Here is a 17,670-nt window from a genome sequence, read left to right on the forward strand (position 1 = left end):
CTTTACCAATCTCCGGCTGCACTGCTAATGAAATATACATAAAAGAACTACATGAAAGGTACTCGCGCATTGGGAATTTCATGATGAGTTGATTAAAACGTATCAAATATTTTTTTTAAAGATTGGTTGATTTTATTAAGCAAGCCACCACAACATGCATACAGTAGGAATTGATACAACAGGCTTGCACAGGATGACCCACGAAAACTCGAAAACTTATTTCCATTGGGGTCCTCGACAGGATTTTTATATAAATTACGATAATAAAAGGTAAAAACATACTACTTACGCAATGAAAACAAAATATCAGAATTTACTATTAGCATTACATGATACATGAAGAGTATAAAGAAGAAAAAAAAAGAAGAAAAGAAGAAGAAGAAAAAGAAGAAGACGAAAGAAGAAGAAGAAAGAAGAAGACGCAGAAGGAGGAGGATGAGACAGAGAAGAAAGAGGAGAAGATGGAGAAGAATTATGGATGAAGAAGGAGGATAGGAAGAAAAAGAACAATGAGATCAACAACAACAGCAGCAATAACAAAAGAAGAGAAGAATGGAAAGAAGGGAAAAGAGAAGAAAAAGAAGAAAGACATATCGATCAGAAATTCCAATCATAAAATATGTAAAATAGATAATATTACCTGACAGGGAAAGAACATGGTCTGCTAAATCATCCGTATAACATATAATTTGCATCTTCTGTTTGACTCTCGAGTGAAAAATATTCTTTAAGACAAGATTCCTATTTCTTGTTTAGTCGTTGAGAAGAGAATTCCAATGTTTTATAGCATTGTAATAAAAGGAATATCCAGTGCTATGTACATTTTATGGTAGGCAGAAGCTGAAATGGATATTTTTGTATGATAGTTATGCAAGTCGGTAACTAGATTAAAGTTTGATCCGATATAATGTTACGATCTATATTGTGATAAATCTTATGCACGTGGTGCAAAATAAGCTGTTTTGATCTTATATTGACTTCAAGAAAACCTGCTCCAGAGAATTTGGTGTAGACAACGTGGGTTCTGAGTCCACAACAATTAATGAATCTAATCATTTTATTCTGTATAATTTTCAACTTCTTTTGATCAGATTTGCTTATGATACTAAACCAAGCAGGGTTAGCATAGTCTAATATGCTCTAAATTATATAAGAGCAAATCAGAGAATACATCTTGCTTTTTGTCTATATTTATGTATGTTTGATTTGTATCTGCTTATAATGCTGTTAATAGAAATGGAAAATAAACTTGAACTTTCTGATCCATACATGCACAAATAAGATACATGTGCAGATTAGAAAGAATGACGTATTCTCTGTTTAAGCATGTATTGGTTAATGCTGAGTGATTGGAGGAATTATTAACCATTTCAAACTTTTGAAACTTTTAAATCATTAAACATACACACATATAATTATAAAAACAGCCAAAAAAAGTTCCCCATTTTTAAGTGCTTGAACTTGTTCATGGAATGGTTTTGAGCAAAGTAATTTTGCAGTATTCAATGCACTCATTTGCGTGAAAGACACATATCAATGAATAAATACATAACGTACTCAAGTTCAAAGGTAACTGGGAATACCCGGTACTATTAATAGGAGGTTCAAATTTTACAATTGTAGTTGAATTTGTATTGAAGTACACAGCAGCAATAGCTTGAAGCCAGCTATATCACTGCGTTCTAACCCAAACTTGACGTTTCAATGCATCAATACGGATAAACATATATGTTTTACATTTATTATAATTTAGATCTCGTGTTTGTAAATTGATTTAGCGATGGCTGAGAAGCATGAATCAGAGAAAGCTTCAAGCTCTTCACCGAACCTAATATGTCCATTATGTCTTGATATATTTGTCGAGGCGACAATCCTGACTTCATGTGGCCACACATTTTGTAGGCGATGCCTCAAGAAATACGATCTAACCCATCAGGACCTTGATCACATGGTCTGTCCTCTCTGCAGTGAGATCACCAAGTTGTCTGCCAACCGTGTCGATGATCTCCGCCTCAATGTCTCCATCAACGGATACGTAGACGATTACAACGCCAAGTGTGGTGGGATGAACGCTGTCCTTGATATGCGCCAGAAATGCACGACTTGCAAGTCTCAGAAAGATGCTGTGTCATTCTGTAGAACATGTAGTTGTTACATGTGTGATAAGTGCTTAGACTGTCATCAACATCTTACACTGTTCTTTGGAGATCATAAGATCGTCTCCATGGATGATGTCATCGAAGGGAAGGTCAGCATTGGTCATTTATTCGAGAAGTGTTCCATCCACAAACAAGAGAACACGGATATGTTTTGTGAGGATTGTAAGGTCCACGTCTGTCACAAGTGCGTACTTGTTGGTCATAAAGCTCATGAAATCAAGAACCAGGTTGACTTTGAACAAGAGTTGCGACGGAAGGTAATTTTATTTATTGAACAGATCATAGTGTGGAAAAGAACACTGAATTGAATATTGACACTGATAATAATATTAATGTCTATGATGACAAAAAAATATAATGAGAATAAACACTTCGATCAGTGAGGGGTAGGGGGAGGGGAGGAGGAGGAGGAGGGGGGGGGGGGAAAGATGGGGGGGGGGGACAAGGCGGCATCTGAAGTTTGGCTCCTAAAGGTTCCTCTCCTATAGAAGAACATTGAAATTGAATATTGATGATGATGATGATGATGACGAAAAGGGCTGAATATGGCTTTTAGAAGAAAAGGAATGATCATGCATGTAAATAACATTAACAGTAATTAAAGACAAATTCACCCCAACATAAAGTTGATTTGAATAAAAAGAGAAAAATCCAACCAGCATAACACTGAAAATTTCATCAAAATCAGCTGTAAAATAGGAAAGTTATGACATTTTAAAGTTTCGGTTAATTTCACAAAACAGTTATTATGCACATCCTGGTCGGTATGCAAATTATGAGACTGATGACGTCATCCATTCACTTCTTATTTTTGTATTTTATATAAAATATTCAAATTTTATCCTCATTGTGAAGTGAAACAAAGATTAATTCGTCCCTGAACATGTGGAATTAGCATTGTTTAATACTACATGTATACATTGGCGGCGGAAGCCAAAAATTTTTGGAGGGGACAACCAAAAATTTTTTGACAAGCAAAAAAAAAAAAAAGTGTTACCAAAAATTTTAGGGGGGACGTACGAAAATAAATTGACAAGCAAAAAAAAAAAAAAAAAAAAAAGGTCATCAACAACAAATTTAGGGGGGGGACCGTCCCCTCCTCCTTAAATTTAGGGGGGGGGACACGTCCCCCCGCTTCCGCCGCCTATGCATGTATATGGTTTAGTCAAATCGGTCACTGTGGTTATATCTGTAAAAAATGAAATGTTGTATAATTCAAACAATAAAAAACAAAAGAAATAGTGAGGGATGGACATCGTCAACTGTCTCATTTGCATGTCACTGAGTTGGGCATATCAATGTTTTGTGAAAAATAAGCGAAACTGTCATTACTTTTATCATTTTACAACCGATTTTGATGAAATTTTCAGCGTGATGCTAGTTTGATTTTTTTTTCTATTTATTCAAATCAATATTTTTCTGGGGTGGACTTGATCTTTAATATATCTAATGGTATTAAAGATAGAAATGTTAATTTCAAATGTAAGGGTAATAAAAACAATAAGTGATGATAAAAGATATAAAATCAAGTCGTAAAATTTGGATACTATAATGTTACTATAATATTAAAATTTTTACTCTATGTTAACAAGTGATGTCAATATTCATCAGTACCCTACTAGATCTGCTGGACTTTTCCATTTACCTTGAACAAGGACATTATTTAGAAACAAACTTATTTGCGATGAAACTTGTTATATCTTCTGCCATGAAACCTTGGAACTCACTTTCACAAGCTATACGAAAAAGGGCCTACATTTCATATAGCATTAAATTAGTTTCATTAACACCCCTATTATGATTATTCAGGATTTTCTATTCTTTCTTATTCTTCCCCACTCTCTCCCTTCTCACTCCCTTGTCTATTTTCATTATATCTACCTGTGCAGTTTTGTATTTTGTTTTCCTTCACTCGTTTTTAGTCTTTTGTTTCAGGCTTGTTTTATTATGTTTTATTTCGTGTGCCCTCTCAATTTTATATCATATCTTGTAATATCATTCAGCCTTGTTTATATTTTACTTGGGAGAATACGATAAAAAACTAATAATTTAGGATTTATATCTAATTTATACAAGAAAGATAAGATGACTTGTTTAATATAGCTATTTAGATTTTTTAAATCTTGCATCAATATGTCTTATTTATTGAAGGAAACCTTTACTTTAAAATTTTGATGAAGTTTTGAAATGAAATAAATTCGTAATCAATCAATCAATCAATCAATCAATCAAAAACATATTGAATATGATAATTAGCTTATTTAACGTATCATCATCAATATTGTTAATATTGTTGTAAATAATTTCTTCCTAATATTTTTTAAATGTCATTAACGATTTTCTTTATCGTTAATGTAACAATGACATGACATTATGTAAATATGGGGTTAGGGTTTCTTTTACTGATTATCGCATGTTATTCTGCAGTAGTTACCTTTTTTTAAAAATAATTTGTTATTTTCAATTTAAGGAATATTTGCACATCTAAATCGTCGTTTTTACTTTTCAAACATTCATTCCTTAGGTGATAGACCTTGCCCAACGCTGTGCTGACAAGAAAACAGAGCTGGAAAAGAACATTCAAAACATAGAAATACAGCGTCACGAGGTACACACTGCAGTACAGACACTACTAGATGATGTCAAGCAAGCCTACACCATCAAGGCCAAGGAGCTTGAAGAAAATCTTCGAAATCTCACCGACCAAATAAATGCCTTAAAGCATAGTTTTGATGACGACCTCAACGTCTTGAAGTCAAAAGATCGTCAGAGGATCAAGAGTATTTGTAGTTCAATTACTTTGGTAGATAATGACAGACTGGGTCATCTTGAGACAGACACTCTATCTGCTCATATCTTGCTCTGTGAGGAACTAGATTCCATGCTGAAGGAGGCTACCGATCACACTTCTGCGTCAGTAATTACGAAGAAAGCAAAGGGGAAGAGATTCAAGCCAGCAGATGATACTCGTCTTGACCTCGGGAGCATCGCAGGATCACATCCCAAGGTAGAAGTCATTCAGTCTGTTGAGCTACGGTCATATATGTACGGAATGACACGATACTCACACGACAGTGTGGGTATCGTATATGGGTTGTGTGCACAAGGTATTGATATCATTGATTCAAATGGTGATAAGCAGCAGTACAGTAACATACCCAATGACAGGAAATATTATGATCTTGTCTATCAACAAGACGGATCTTTATGCGTATCGCTATCCGGTACTGAAGAAGCCTACATATACTCTCCCCTTGGCTCCAGGAAGGCAACAATCCACGTGAGAGACAATACTAATGATCTCAATGTTAACATAAGTCCATCAGATGAAATCATCATTACTGACAATCAAAACCAAGTCTATATCTATGACCCGACAGGATCCACTCTTAAACACACTGTTCAAACAAAGCTCAAGACTTGGCAGGCATCAACCACCAGGACGGGTTTGATCGTCACGAGTTCCTGTTCTGCCGATCCAAGGGTGGTGACGGTCTATGACAGGGATGGGAATGCTGGTGAGTTTCTACAAGCTCCAATGGATGTCTACCTGTATGCTGCCGTGGATGAGCAGGACAGGGTGTACGTAGCGAGTGTTGATTGTGAGAATTGGAAGGTCGTAATCAGACTCTATGATCTTGATGGTCTGAACCTGAAGGAAAGAGTTGAATTCAATGCTTTCAATATTGATATCGCATTGGGTTTGGGTCGGTGTTACTTGGTCTCCCTCTCCCCAGACATGCTCGCCTTTGCTTGTGCTCATAACTTATATTTCATCAAGGTATCACTGTAATCCAGATTATCTCAACCATGCACCTACTACAATGTCTCAACACATTGTTAAAATAATTTACACAACGCTGTTAATTTACTATGTCAATCGCACAGTAGTTGTTTAAACACTTTAAACGGATTCTAAATCCTAACCAACTATGCTTAAATTATTGATAATTGAATATTTGAATTTAATATTCAGTGTTGTTTAAGATTTTGAACACTTGTTTAAAATGTTAAAAAAAACTACTGTGCGATTCACATAGTAAACAGCGCTGTTTATATTATTTTTAACAGTGATGTAGCATATTTTTTTCGAATTCAAATTCAGTTTTCTTTCCAACTAAACAAAAGATAATACAGGTAACTATCATACATTTATAACAAACATTCAAAATACAACAACTATGATTAAATATTATTGAAGAATTATTGATCATTAAATATTTGAATTTAAACTTTGCTGTTTAAGATTTGAAGCACTTGTTTAAAAGGTTTAAACAACTACTGTTCAATTCAAATAGTAAACAGCGTTGTTTATATTTTTTAACTGTGCATTTACATCACATTTTCCTGATGATAATATCGCACCAGAGGGCTATAGTGCTCTTGGCCTGTATTATTTTCATGTATTTTTTATCCACGAGTTATAGCCGTATCTGTTTACAGTATAATGAACATGCGTTTTTTATCGTGTAATGTACATATCCATTAACATATTTTCTTAAAGTGTGGATACATTTTTGTTCCCATGTGCCATTGTTGTTTATTTTATCATGTAATAACTTCATTTAATCAGGAGATGAGTCATAATCTGGATAATCAGTTCTTGTCCAATACCAGGTTGTTCAATAGGCACAACGAAAGTATCTATTGAGTTTGACAATATGCATAACATGAGGATACCATGTATTTCTTTTGGTTACACGGGCCTAATCACTAGTGGCAGGCCATAGATATTCATTCGAGCCAACCCATTGCTATTTTTTTTATTTTGATATGGCTGATTGACAAAGTGTATGCATATGATTGTCCATCTAACACTGATTCTATTTTTGGTAATTACTGAACTTCCTTTTCCCAAATTGGGAAGAAATATCACCAATTTTGGACTATATTTTGACTGGCGGAAGGATTAGGGCTATTTTGCTATTTGAGGTGATGAATCTGCTCCCCCCGAAGGTGTCTTCAAACACGCCAATTTATTTTTAAAATGAGCCGGTCGAGGGACACTTTTCTGGTCAGATATGGATTGCCAGATATATATCCTATCCACTGGTAGTAAACATTCGACCCCTGAATTTCATCCTTATTTTTTATGATTTTTTTAAAGTGCCAATTTAACACATGAGTCTATGGGGAATGAATTAGGCCTGTGAAACCTGTAGTTATCTCATATTAAAGCAGATACAAACCAATAGCGCCATCTCGAGTCCTCAACTACTCATACTTGGCGTTGTGGCGTGCGCCTGTAATCCAAGCTGTGGGGAAGTTACAAATTGATGCAGAGGTTCGAGGTTCGAGCCCTGGTCACGTCTTTCGGATGGTGACGTTAAAGTTCGGTCCCAGACGTAAATAATCATATCTGAATGATAAACGTCTGACAAAAACTTAAATACACACACACGTACACACGCCAGTTTCCTGACCAATAATGCTAGTGTAGTCTAATAATATAGACCCACTTGAATGATAACATGCTAATTAACTATTCAATACATTTATACTGCAATGATTATGTTTACCAAGTAGCAAACCAATTACTTTTCCTCTCAAAACATTCATTTTCTCTTTACAAATACAATTCATTCTCTGTAGTATTAGTAAATATTTGATCACGTATATTTTAAAAACTATGCATTTATAACACACAGTCAATGAGAGACGACACACAGTTCACTCCCTCTTTTACATAAAATAACACAATGTGAACATGTTATCACAATTTTTTTTACTTTTTTTTATGATTTTCACACTGTGTCACATCGGCTGGTATTCTCATATAATGATGAAAATACAATTTGTACAAACTTGAACGAATTAGTTGTGCGCAATATAAATACCCTATATTTTTATTTTTAGTAGTAGTACACACACTACAATATGTCTAAATACTTTCCTAAAATATTTGTAATAAAAATCTGTGCAGACTTAATCTATTTTATTAGCTTTTGGATAATCTTAATTAAGCATAACCAATTCAATACAATTTCTTTTGAGATATATGTATTACTTTGAGATATATTTATTATATACATTTTGAGATATATGTATTATACAGCACACATAACCCAATATACTTTCAAAAAATGTTTGTAATAAAAATATGCGTAAACTTAATTGATTTCAATAGCTATTGCATAATCCTAATTAAACATTACCGATGTAAAACATCTTCTTCTAAGATATACCTATATTTAGTAAATTAATCCAAACATATGCATGTTACATGTAAAGCCATTATGTCTTTTACATCTTCAGATACCTGAAGAAGGCCGAACTAAATGGCCGAAAGCTTGTACTAATAAAAGTTGAAGAAATCCAGGCTACGTCTCTAGCTTCAATGCTTTTTGAGCTTCTTCACCAATATATTACTCACTAAAGCACCCACGCAATGTTTAGGTCCTTGCTCATCACAATTATATATATATATATATATATATATATATATATATATATATATATATATATATATATATATAAACATACATAATAACACAAGTAAGAACATTTAAAAATAGTGGCAGGATCACAAAAAATTGACAAAGAACAAATACATGTAAATGAATGATCCTGAAATTAACACAAAACAACATAATAAAAACAAATGCAGTCTGGAAAACAGAACAAACAAACATCACATGAAAGAAATTGAATCTATATCAGTATACAATAAGTATTATACTTTCTGCATAAAGTGGATTTTCAAATGTCTTTTGAGGCTTTGTAAAGTTTTGCACTGTTTGATATTTTGAGGGAGCTTATTCAAAATAATAGGGCCCCTAAATGAAAATATATTGTTTGAGAAAGAATAATGACCACATATTGCGAGCGTATTGGCTAAATTTCTCGTATTATATATATGTATATCTCTATTGGTTTGGAAATATTGTCAAAATTATTAGGCAAAAGGTTGTTATAATAGAAATGCATGAAAACAGATGATTGAACATTATGGAGTGAGAAAATTGAAAGAATGTTCAATCTCGAGATAAATGATTTAAAACTAAATACATGCTCAATTATATGATGCCCTCCTCTCCCGGGATGTCGAAGATTTATTTAAGTATGAAGATTTTCCTTGTTTCAATCATGGTTGATGCTCGAAAGCCCTCTCTATCAGGTGACACCAAAAACATGCATATTTCCCATGCCTGAGCAAACACTAATTTTTGTTTATTCATGGTGTAAAGGAAATGGTTTGTGCTAAAATGAAGGAATTAGGCACAAAGAGGGCAGCAGTCTAAATTGAGTACCCCCAAATGAAATGATATGCTCATCGCATTTCTTACAAACAATTGTTTTAAATTATTTTTCCATTTATTATTATGATTGTAAGAAACTTGTATGTTTTTGTTTAGCTGAATAACATTAATTTGTATTGCTTTGGGAAGCGATTCGAGTATCAATCTGAAAACGGATAGAGAAAAATGAACATAATTGGTAAATGGGTACCGGTAGGAAGTAATTCCTTAAGAAGCTGTGTGCGCTATGAACGCCTAGCTTAGCCGGGTAATATAGGAGCGCCTTGAGCACCTAACAAGGTGGAAATGTGCGTAATATAAATATCCTATATTATTTTATATTCATTTTGCAAGAGGAAATTATCAAAAAACATGCTTCGATAAAAAGATACCTTTTAAGCGAAATTCAAAACAATCATGCATGGTCGCATGCACCATTAAAAGTTAAATATACATATATTTCTTAAAAATTTATTTACACCTCATCTGCAGAAAATATAGATTTTAGAGTATGATTGAAACTTTGCAAAGTAGGTGGCATTTTAATAGAACTTTAATTTTGATTCCATACTGTATATCCTGCATGAAATTAAAGGATCAAAGGATCATGCTTGTTCGTATCTGACCTAATTAATGATATTTTCTTGCGTGTAAACATTTTTGGAGGGGAAATATAATGTATTTGAGTTCTTCTTTGCATTGGCAATTTAGTCATTTAAATGTCATCATGTATATAAGTAGGTGTCATGTACTTTCGAATGAGATGGTGGTGGTGCCGATTTTTATACTTGATTGCTAGGAAAGCAAGAATGCTTGTAAGCAAGCAACCAGAGGACCGACGGCTGAGGGTCCTCTCCGAGAGACCTGGTAATGAGGATTAATGCCTAACCAAAGGGCACTAACGCACCAAGTGAGAATCGAACCCGGGTCACCGGAAAACGAATCCCCGCTCTACCGACTGAGCTATCGCGCCTCCATAATCATAATTTGATCATAAGCCTGTATGAGTATGGTAAGCTGTATATCTATGTATAGAGCATATTCTGTTGTCTCCTACGAGGAAGATCACAATATAAAATCACTTTGCTTAACAGAAAATTTGAACATTTTCATTATCATGTTCATACTATGTCACATTTTATGTTTCTCGATATGATCATAGTGATATCAAAATATCAGTCACGCTGTATTACTCACTTTAATTGAAATCGAAGGTTTTTTCCACATTTTGTTCATTTTTAGAATGATTTTGTATATTAATGGGTAAAGAGGGGCTAAAGTTAATTAATCAGAAATATTTATATTTTTGTTATATTTGTAGATATATTTACCCGATATCATGAATCGTTATGATGATGCATGTTACAAACGATATGAACTAGGAAACGGTCTAACGCAGTATAACGGATACATTTGTGTTTCTTTTTTAAAAGCAAATAGTAGGATTATGTACAGGATTTTGTGTCAAGTTATATCATAAATAAAAAAGGTCCGGTTGAAATCCAACGTCATTAAACAGCTTTTGACCATGAGTAAATTTTGCCTACCAGTAAACTTGGATAGTTAGACAAAACTAAAGAAAATGGTGTTCATATCATGAAATCTGATATTGACAGATTTAAGAAGGAATAAGAAAGCTATAGGCACCATATTACCATTCATCTTAAATCAAAACATACGAAGAAACACTTCTTATACATGTACTTATCAATGTTTTGTTTATGGGTTATGCTTTACTAGTATTTTGTTTTAAGTTGTATAACAAAATACGTTTTTATTCATTTATTCTTGTCATTTTATTTCTCTCATTACTGTAATTAGACCTCTAATGAATGACTCTGAATAGAGTGATCCATCTATATCTTTTACATGTATGTTAACATTCACATTTGTAATTCTTCATGTGCACTCTATATTATCTTGGTGTTATTCTGATAATAAGCCCAAAACAAACCAAACCAAACAATAATGAAGAAATAATAATCAATCCGATATTACCACTACAATAGCTACATCTGCATGATTGATATCATAAAGACAAGTAATTTCATGATTAATTTAGGAGAGGAGAGACGGTGAGACAGCTTGCTAACAAAATGATTGATTAATATTCATGTAAATCACATACTTACGAGGTTTCAATTTATCATTTTGCATTGATTCTATTTGATTTGATTTGATTTATTGTTTTCTTCTGCATCCATAACATTTGTATAATACATTTTTCATAACATAATAAACATAATATGTTAGCATTTTTGGCATAAATTGTAAATAAAGATTACTAAAAAGATAATTCCAGACAAAAATGATTAACTATATGATGTTCACAATTTGCAGGAGAAGGATTGTCATCATAAGCAGATTGCTTGAAAAAAATGACAATCCCAAACTTATACTAATTGAATTAATACATTTATAACATTGATAAAGCAGAATGGGCATATTCTTTCAAATAGCTGAGGGCGATGGTGATATGATGATGATGTTGATGATGATGATGAAGGCCATGGAGATGATGATGGTCATGATGAAGATATTGGTAATGACTAAAACGAAGGAGGAATAAATTCACGATAAAAAGGATACGACACAGAAATTTTACTTCAAGTATTCTGATAATAACATAGATTTAACGTTTGCCTTAAATGAGTGAAGAGACGAACATTGTTTAACAGGCTCTGGTAGAGAGTTCCACAAATCTGGACCATGGTGTCTTATGGATCTCTGCGCAATAAGCAATTTGGGGTTAATTAAATGGAAATTTGAAGAGTTACGGGTAGGGTATGAATGAATAGATGTATTCAGAGTATAAAAATTGTGGAATGAAGGTGGGAGCATGTTATTTACGTACTTAAACATAAGAAGTAAGCTTTGAAGAGTATTTATGTCAAATACTGTTAGAGTCTTTAGTTTATGGAATAATGGATTTGTGTGTGATAAATATTGGGAATCAGTACAGATTCGAATTGCTTTTTTCTGTAATAAGTATATTGTATTAATTTTAGTTTTTGCACATGTTGCCCAAACTATGTTGCAATACGATATATAAGGCAATATTAATGAATTGTATAGTATGACAAGAGTTGTATGTGGAATTATGTTCTTCATTTTGTAAAGTATACCAACGTTTCTAGAAATACTAGTAGTTATACAACGTACATGTTCATTCCAATTTAAATTTTCATCTATTGTGACACCTAAAAACTTTGTTTCTCTTTTCCTTTTGAGAGGAATATTGTCTATGTTTATATTATAAGGAAATTCGTTACCATGTAAGTGCATTGTATGCTTGAAATATATAAAGTTTGTTTTGTCTATATGAGTGAAAGCTTATTACACTTAAACCACAAAGATAGTTTTGGTAACTCACGGTTAATTATATCTACTAAAGTTTCTAAGCTATTATGTGAACAAAAAATGTTGGTGTCATCTGCAAATAATACATATGATAATAAAGGTGTTACAGAAGTCAAATCATTAATATATATTAAAAAGAGCAAGGGGCCTAGGATTGATCCTTGTGGAACTCCGCATTGTATTAACTGAAAATCAGAAGGAATATTATTGTGAATTACATATTGTTTTCTATTGGACAAATAACTCTTAAACCAAGATAGTGTAATTTCGCGAATTCCATAATTTTCAAGTTTTTTAAGTAATATCTGGTGGTCAAGAGTGTCAAAGGCTTTGCTTAAGTCCATGAATACGCCTATTATATGTTCTTTATTTGCCATTGCATTTGTAATTTTATCATATATTTGTATTAACGCCTGATCAGTCGAATGTCCTTTCCTGAATCCATATTGGTTAGAATTTAGAAAATGAAAAGTATCTAGAAACTTATAAAGTCTATTGTAAATAATCTTCTCTAATATTTTGGAAATGCTGGGAAGAATAGAAATAGGCCTGTAATTTGTTATTTCATGCGGATTGTCTTTTTTAAAAACAGGATTTACCTTTGCAATTTTTAGAGAATCAGGACATATTCCAGTGCTAATTGAGAGATTGAAAATATGACACAAAGGAGAGGCAATATAGTGTATGATCTGCTTAAGAAGGGAAGTACTAATTCTATCAATTCCCTGTGATTTGCTTGATTTTAGATTTTTTGTTATTTCAATTAATTCCTGAACATTTGTTGGGTTAAAGAGTAAAGAAGAGTTAATGGGTGTGGGAAGAAATTTTCCAAAATTTTCATCAGTTCTGTCAAGTTTGATATCAAGATTTCATTAAATTCTGAATGTAATCAAATTGAATTGAGTTTGTTCCATCTTTAAATATGGAACTCGTAAGTTTACGAAATAAAGAGAGAGGGAGTCAGGTAGGCAATCAGAGAGGGAAAGAGAGAGAGATAGAGAGGTAGAAATCTCATGAATGGAAAGGAGAAGGAATGAAAAGGATAGAATAAGATGAAGAAAATGGGAAAGAGCAGAAAAACATAAAGAAGAGGAAGAAGACAAAAGATAAATAATGAAGAGAGCTGGAAAGAAAGATAAAAGGAAAGAAGGGCAGAAGGTAGAAAGAAAGGAAGAGGATAGAGATGAAAATAAAAGACAAAGACAGAAGAATAAGATGAGGGTATTAAATTGAAGTAGATTTGTATATTGACGTTGAAACATCACCAGTTTGGAATCAAAACGATGCTGTTTTGTTACTAATTGCTGTTGTATAAACACATATCTGGTGTTTGACCAAACCGAAACTGGTGTTGTTTAACACTTTTATGGTGTGGACATATATAGATTCCGGGCTGGTGTTAAATCAACAACAGAGTTTCTGCAGTGCATTGAGTATTAATCGAAAGCTTCGATAGCTCCGAAAGCTTAATGTTTGGCTTGAGGTTAGGTGTCTAGCGCCATCTTGTGTATAGTGATACTGAAACTGTAATTTGATTTACATAAAAAACACTCAAAATCAGATGGTCTCTGTGGGGTGCGCTAAGTATTTAAATCAATAGAAAATAGTGATATCCCCTGTTTGAAGTATAATGATTGATGGTTCAAACATAAAAACTGATAAAAATCATACAGCAACTATAAGCGAATGTAACGTTTTAAATGCTACTAATCGCCTTGGTTAGATTGGTATTACTGAGAACTACTGCGTGTAGAGTGCGTTAAATTCACCTCAATCATGTCAATAGGCAGTTTTAGTACCAAGACACAGAACAAATTCAAGAACATAATAAATGTATTGATAATATCTTTCAAATGACAATTAACAGCTGGGATGTCTTTGTCGAAAATTAGTGAACCGGAACAACAGTTCGTCCTAACTGCCTAAGTTTCGGCTGAGCTGACATATAAACAACGACATGTCGTTTGTCCAAGACGAAACTACTGTTTTGATTCACCTATTTTCGACAAAGACTTCTTAGTTGATCTTTGTCATGAAATGCATTTGACAATAAATTTTCTATTTCCTTGAAAGCTTTCTGCGTCGACGTGCTAAAAGCTCCCTATTATGGAAATTTATATATTTGAATTGCGCTGATAAAGTGGTGACATAGCCGGGGATCCAGGGGAGGGCACCTTTTATGGAGCGTATGGAACGCCGAGCGTAAAGGGCATTCACCGATAGTTTTTGAAAGAAGTGGGCGAGGCGGGGCATGGGATACCGATAGTTTTTTTTAAAGAGTGCGAGGCAGGGCATGGGGCACCGATCGTTTTAGATATGTAGAAAATTGATTCCTGGATTTCCAAAAGCAGATTTTACTGTATATCTCGAGATTTTGGTCTTGAGGAGATTAGTGGAGTTAAATGAGCCACAAATTTAGAGGGGGCCGAATATGGCGTAACGGTAAAAAAATACTAGCCAGCAAAGCCACTGGTGTCAATCCAAGCGATGAATCTATTGTACAAGGGGGGGGGGGTGATCTATTGTTTCATCCCCCATACTTGAATAGTATGACGTCACGGATCGACACTAGTGATCTGTACCTCACTGCTCCCCTACTGTACAAACAACCAGGAGCAGTTTTCGTTCATTTGAAGCAATTTGATAAAAAGAGCAATGTAGATAAAAGGGCGGGGCCGGGAATCGAACCGCGGACTTTCATGGGAGCCTTAGACGAAGAAAAAGGAGAAGAAGATGATGGAGGAAGAGAAGAGGAAGAAGAAAGAGGAGAAGAAGATGGAGTAGCACTTCGGAAGAAGAAGGAGGGTAGAAAGAAAAATAACAAGGAGATAAACAACAACGACAACAACAACAGCAATAACAACAACAAGAAGAGAATGGAACGAAGAGAAAAAAGAAGGAAAATGAGAAAGACATATCAATTAAAAAATCCAATCATAAAATATGTAAAATAATCAATATTACCTGGCAGGGAAAGAACATGGGTTGCTAAATCAACCGTATAACATACAATTAGCATCTTCTGTTTTACTCTCGAGTGAAAGATGTTTTCTCAAAGATTCCTATTCCATTTTAGTAATTGATTTTGATTTTTTGATTTGATTTTATTGTTTACTTCTGCAATTACATCATTCGTATATAATACATTTTCCATAACATAACAAACATAGTATATTGAGAACTTTTTTGGCATGAATCATAACTAAATGTACTAAAATTATCATTACAAACAAAACTGATCTCATACCAAATTAGTTAACATTTACAATTTGCAGGAGGATTGTCATCATAAGCAGATTGCTTGAAAAAATGACAACCCCAGGTTAGAACTCATTGATTAATATAATACATTAATACAGCAGAATCGATATACAGTACATTTCATGAAAAACAGCAGTAATGTAATTTGAGCAATGAAGATGGAGATGATAAGGATGAAGATGATGGTGAAATGGTGAAGATGAAGGCGATGGAGAGGATGATGGTGATGATGCTTTAATGATGACACATCGACACAGAAATTTTACTTCAAATATTCTGATATCAACATAGATTTAACGTTTGCCTTAAATGAGTAAAGAGACGTGGATCTTTTTATAGATTCTGATAGAGAGTTCCACAAATCAGGACCATGGTGTCTTATGGATCTCTGCGCAATAAGCAATTTGGGGTTGATTAAATGGAAATTAGAAGAGTTCCGCGTAGGGTATGAATGGATAGATGTGTTCATAGTATAAAAATTGTGAAATGAAGGTGGGAGCATGTTATTTACATATTTGAACATAAGCAGTAAGCTTTGAAATGAATTTATGTCAAAAATAGTTAGAGTCTTTAGTTTATGGAATAATGGATTTGTGTGTGATAAATATTGCGAATTAGTACAAATTCGAATTGCTTTTTTCTGTAATAAGTATATTGTATTAATTTTAGTTTTTGCACACGTTGCCCAAACTATATTGCAGTACGATATATACGGCAATATTAATGAATTGTATAGTAGAACGAGTGTAGTATGAGGAATTATGTTTTTCATTTTGTAAAGTACACCTACGTTTCCGGAGATGTTAGTAGTTATAGAACGTATATGTTCATTCCAATTTAAATGTTCATCTATTGTGACACCTAAAAACTTTGTTTCTTTTTTCCTTTTGAGTGGAATATTATCTATGCTTATGTCGTATGGAAACTCAGTAATATGTGAACTTGTATGCGTAAAATACATAAAGTTTGTTTTGTCTGTATTAAGTGAGAGCCTATTACATTTAAACCATAAAGATAGTTTAGGTAATTCACGATTAAATGTATCTACTAAAGTTTCTAAGCTAGTGTTTGAACAAAAAATGTTTGTGTCATCGGCAAATAATACAAATGATAATAAAGGCGTTACAGTAGTCAAATCATTAATATATATAAGGAAAAGTAAGGGGCCAAGGATCGATCCTTGTGGAACTCCGCATTTTATTGACTGAAAGTTAGAAGAAATATTGTTGTGAGTGACATATTGTTTTCTATCAGACAAATAACTCTCAAACCATGATAGTGCGATTCCCCGAATTCCATAATTTTCAAGTTTTTTAAGTAAAATCTGGTGGTCAAGAGTGTCGAATGCTTTGCTTAGGTCCATGAATACTCCTATCATGTGTTCTTTATTTTTCATTGCATTTGTAATTTTATCGTATATTTGTATTAAAGCCTGATCAGTTGAATGCCCTTTCCTGAATCCATATTGGTTTGAATTTAGAAACTGAAAAGTATCTAGGAACTTATAAAGTCTTTTGTAAATAATCTTCTCAAATATTTTGGATATGCTGGGGAGAATAGAAATAGGCCTATAATTTGTTATTCCGTGTGGATTGTCTTTTTTTTAAAACAGGATTTACCTTTGCAATTTTTAGGGAATCTGGACATTTACC

The 17,670-nt window shown here is 33.4% G+C and overlaps 1 protein-coding gene across 1 annotated transcript; it reads left to right on the top strand.

The window, feature by feature from the left end:
• Nucleotides 1-1,780: 1,780 nt before the first annotated feature.
• LOC121427165 (E3 ubiquitin-protein ligase TRIM71-like) lies at nt 1,781-5,952 on the top strand. The gene is made up of 2 exons (XM_041623428.1): nt 1,781-2,416; nt 4,684-5,952. The coding sequence occupies exons 1-2, from the start codon at nt 1,781-1,783 to the stop codon at nt 5,950-5,952; spliced, it is 1,905 nt and encodes a 634-aa protein (XP_041479362.1).
• Nucleotides 5,953-17,670: the final 11,718 nt, after the last annotated feature.

The sequence above is a fragment of the Lytechinus variegatus genome, chromosome 14 (genome assembly GCF_018143015.1).
Source record: "Lytechinus variegatus isolate NC3 chromosome 14, Lvar_3.0, whole genome shotgun sequence".
Classification (NCBI taxonomy): domain Eukaryota; kingdom Metazoa; phylum Echinodermata; class Echinoidea; order Temnopleuroida; family Toxopneustidae; genus Lytechinus; species Lytechinus variegatus.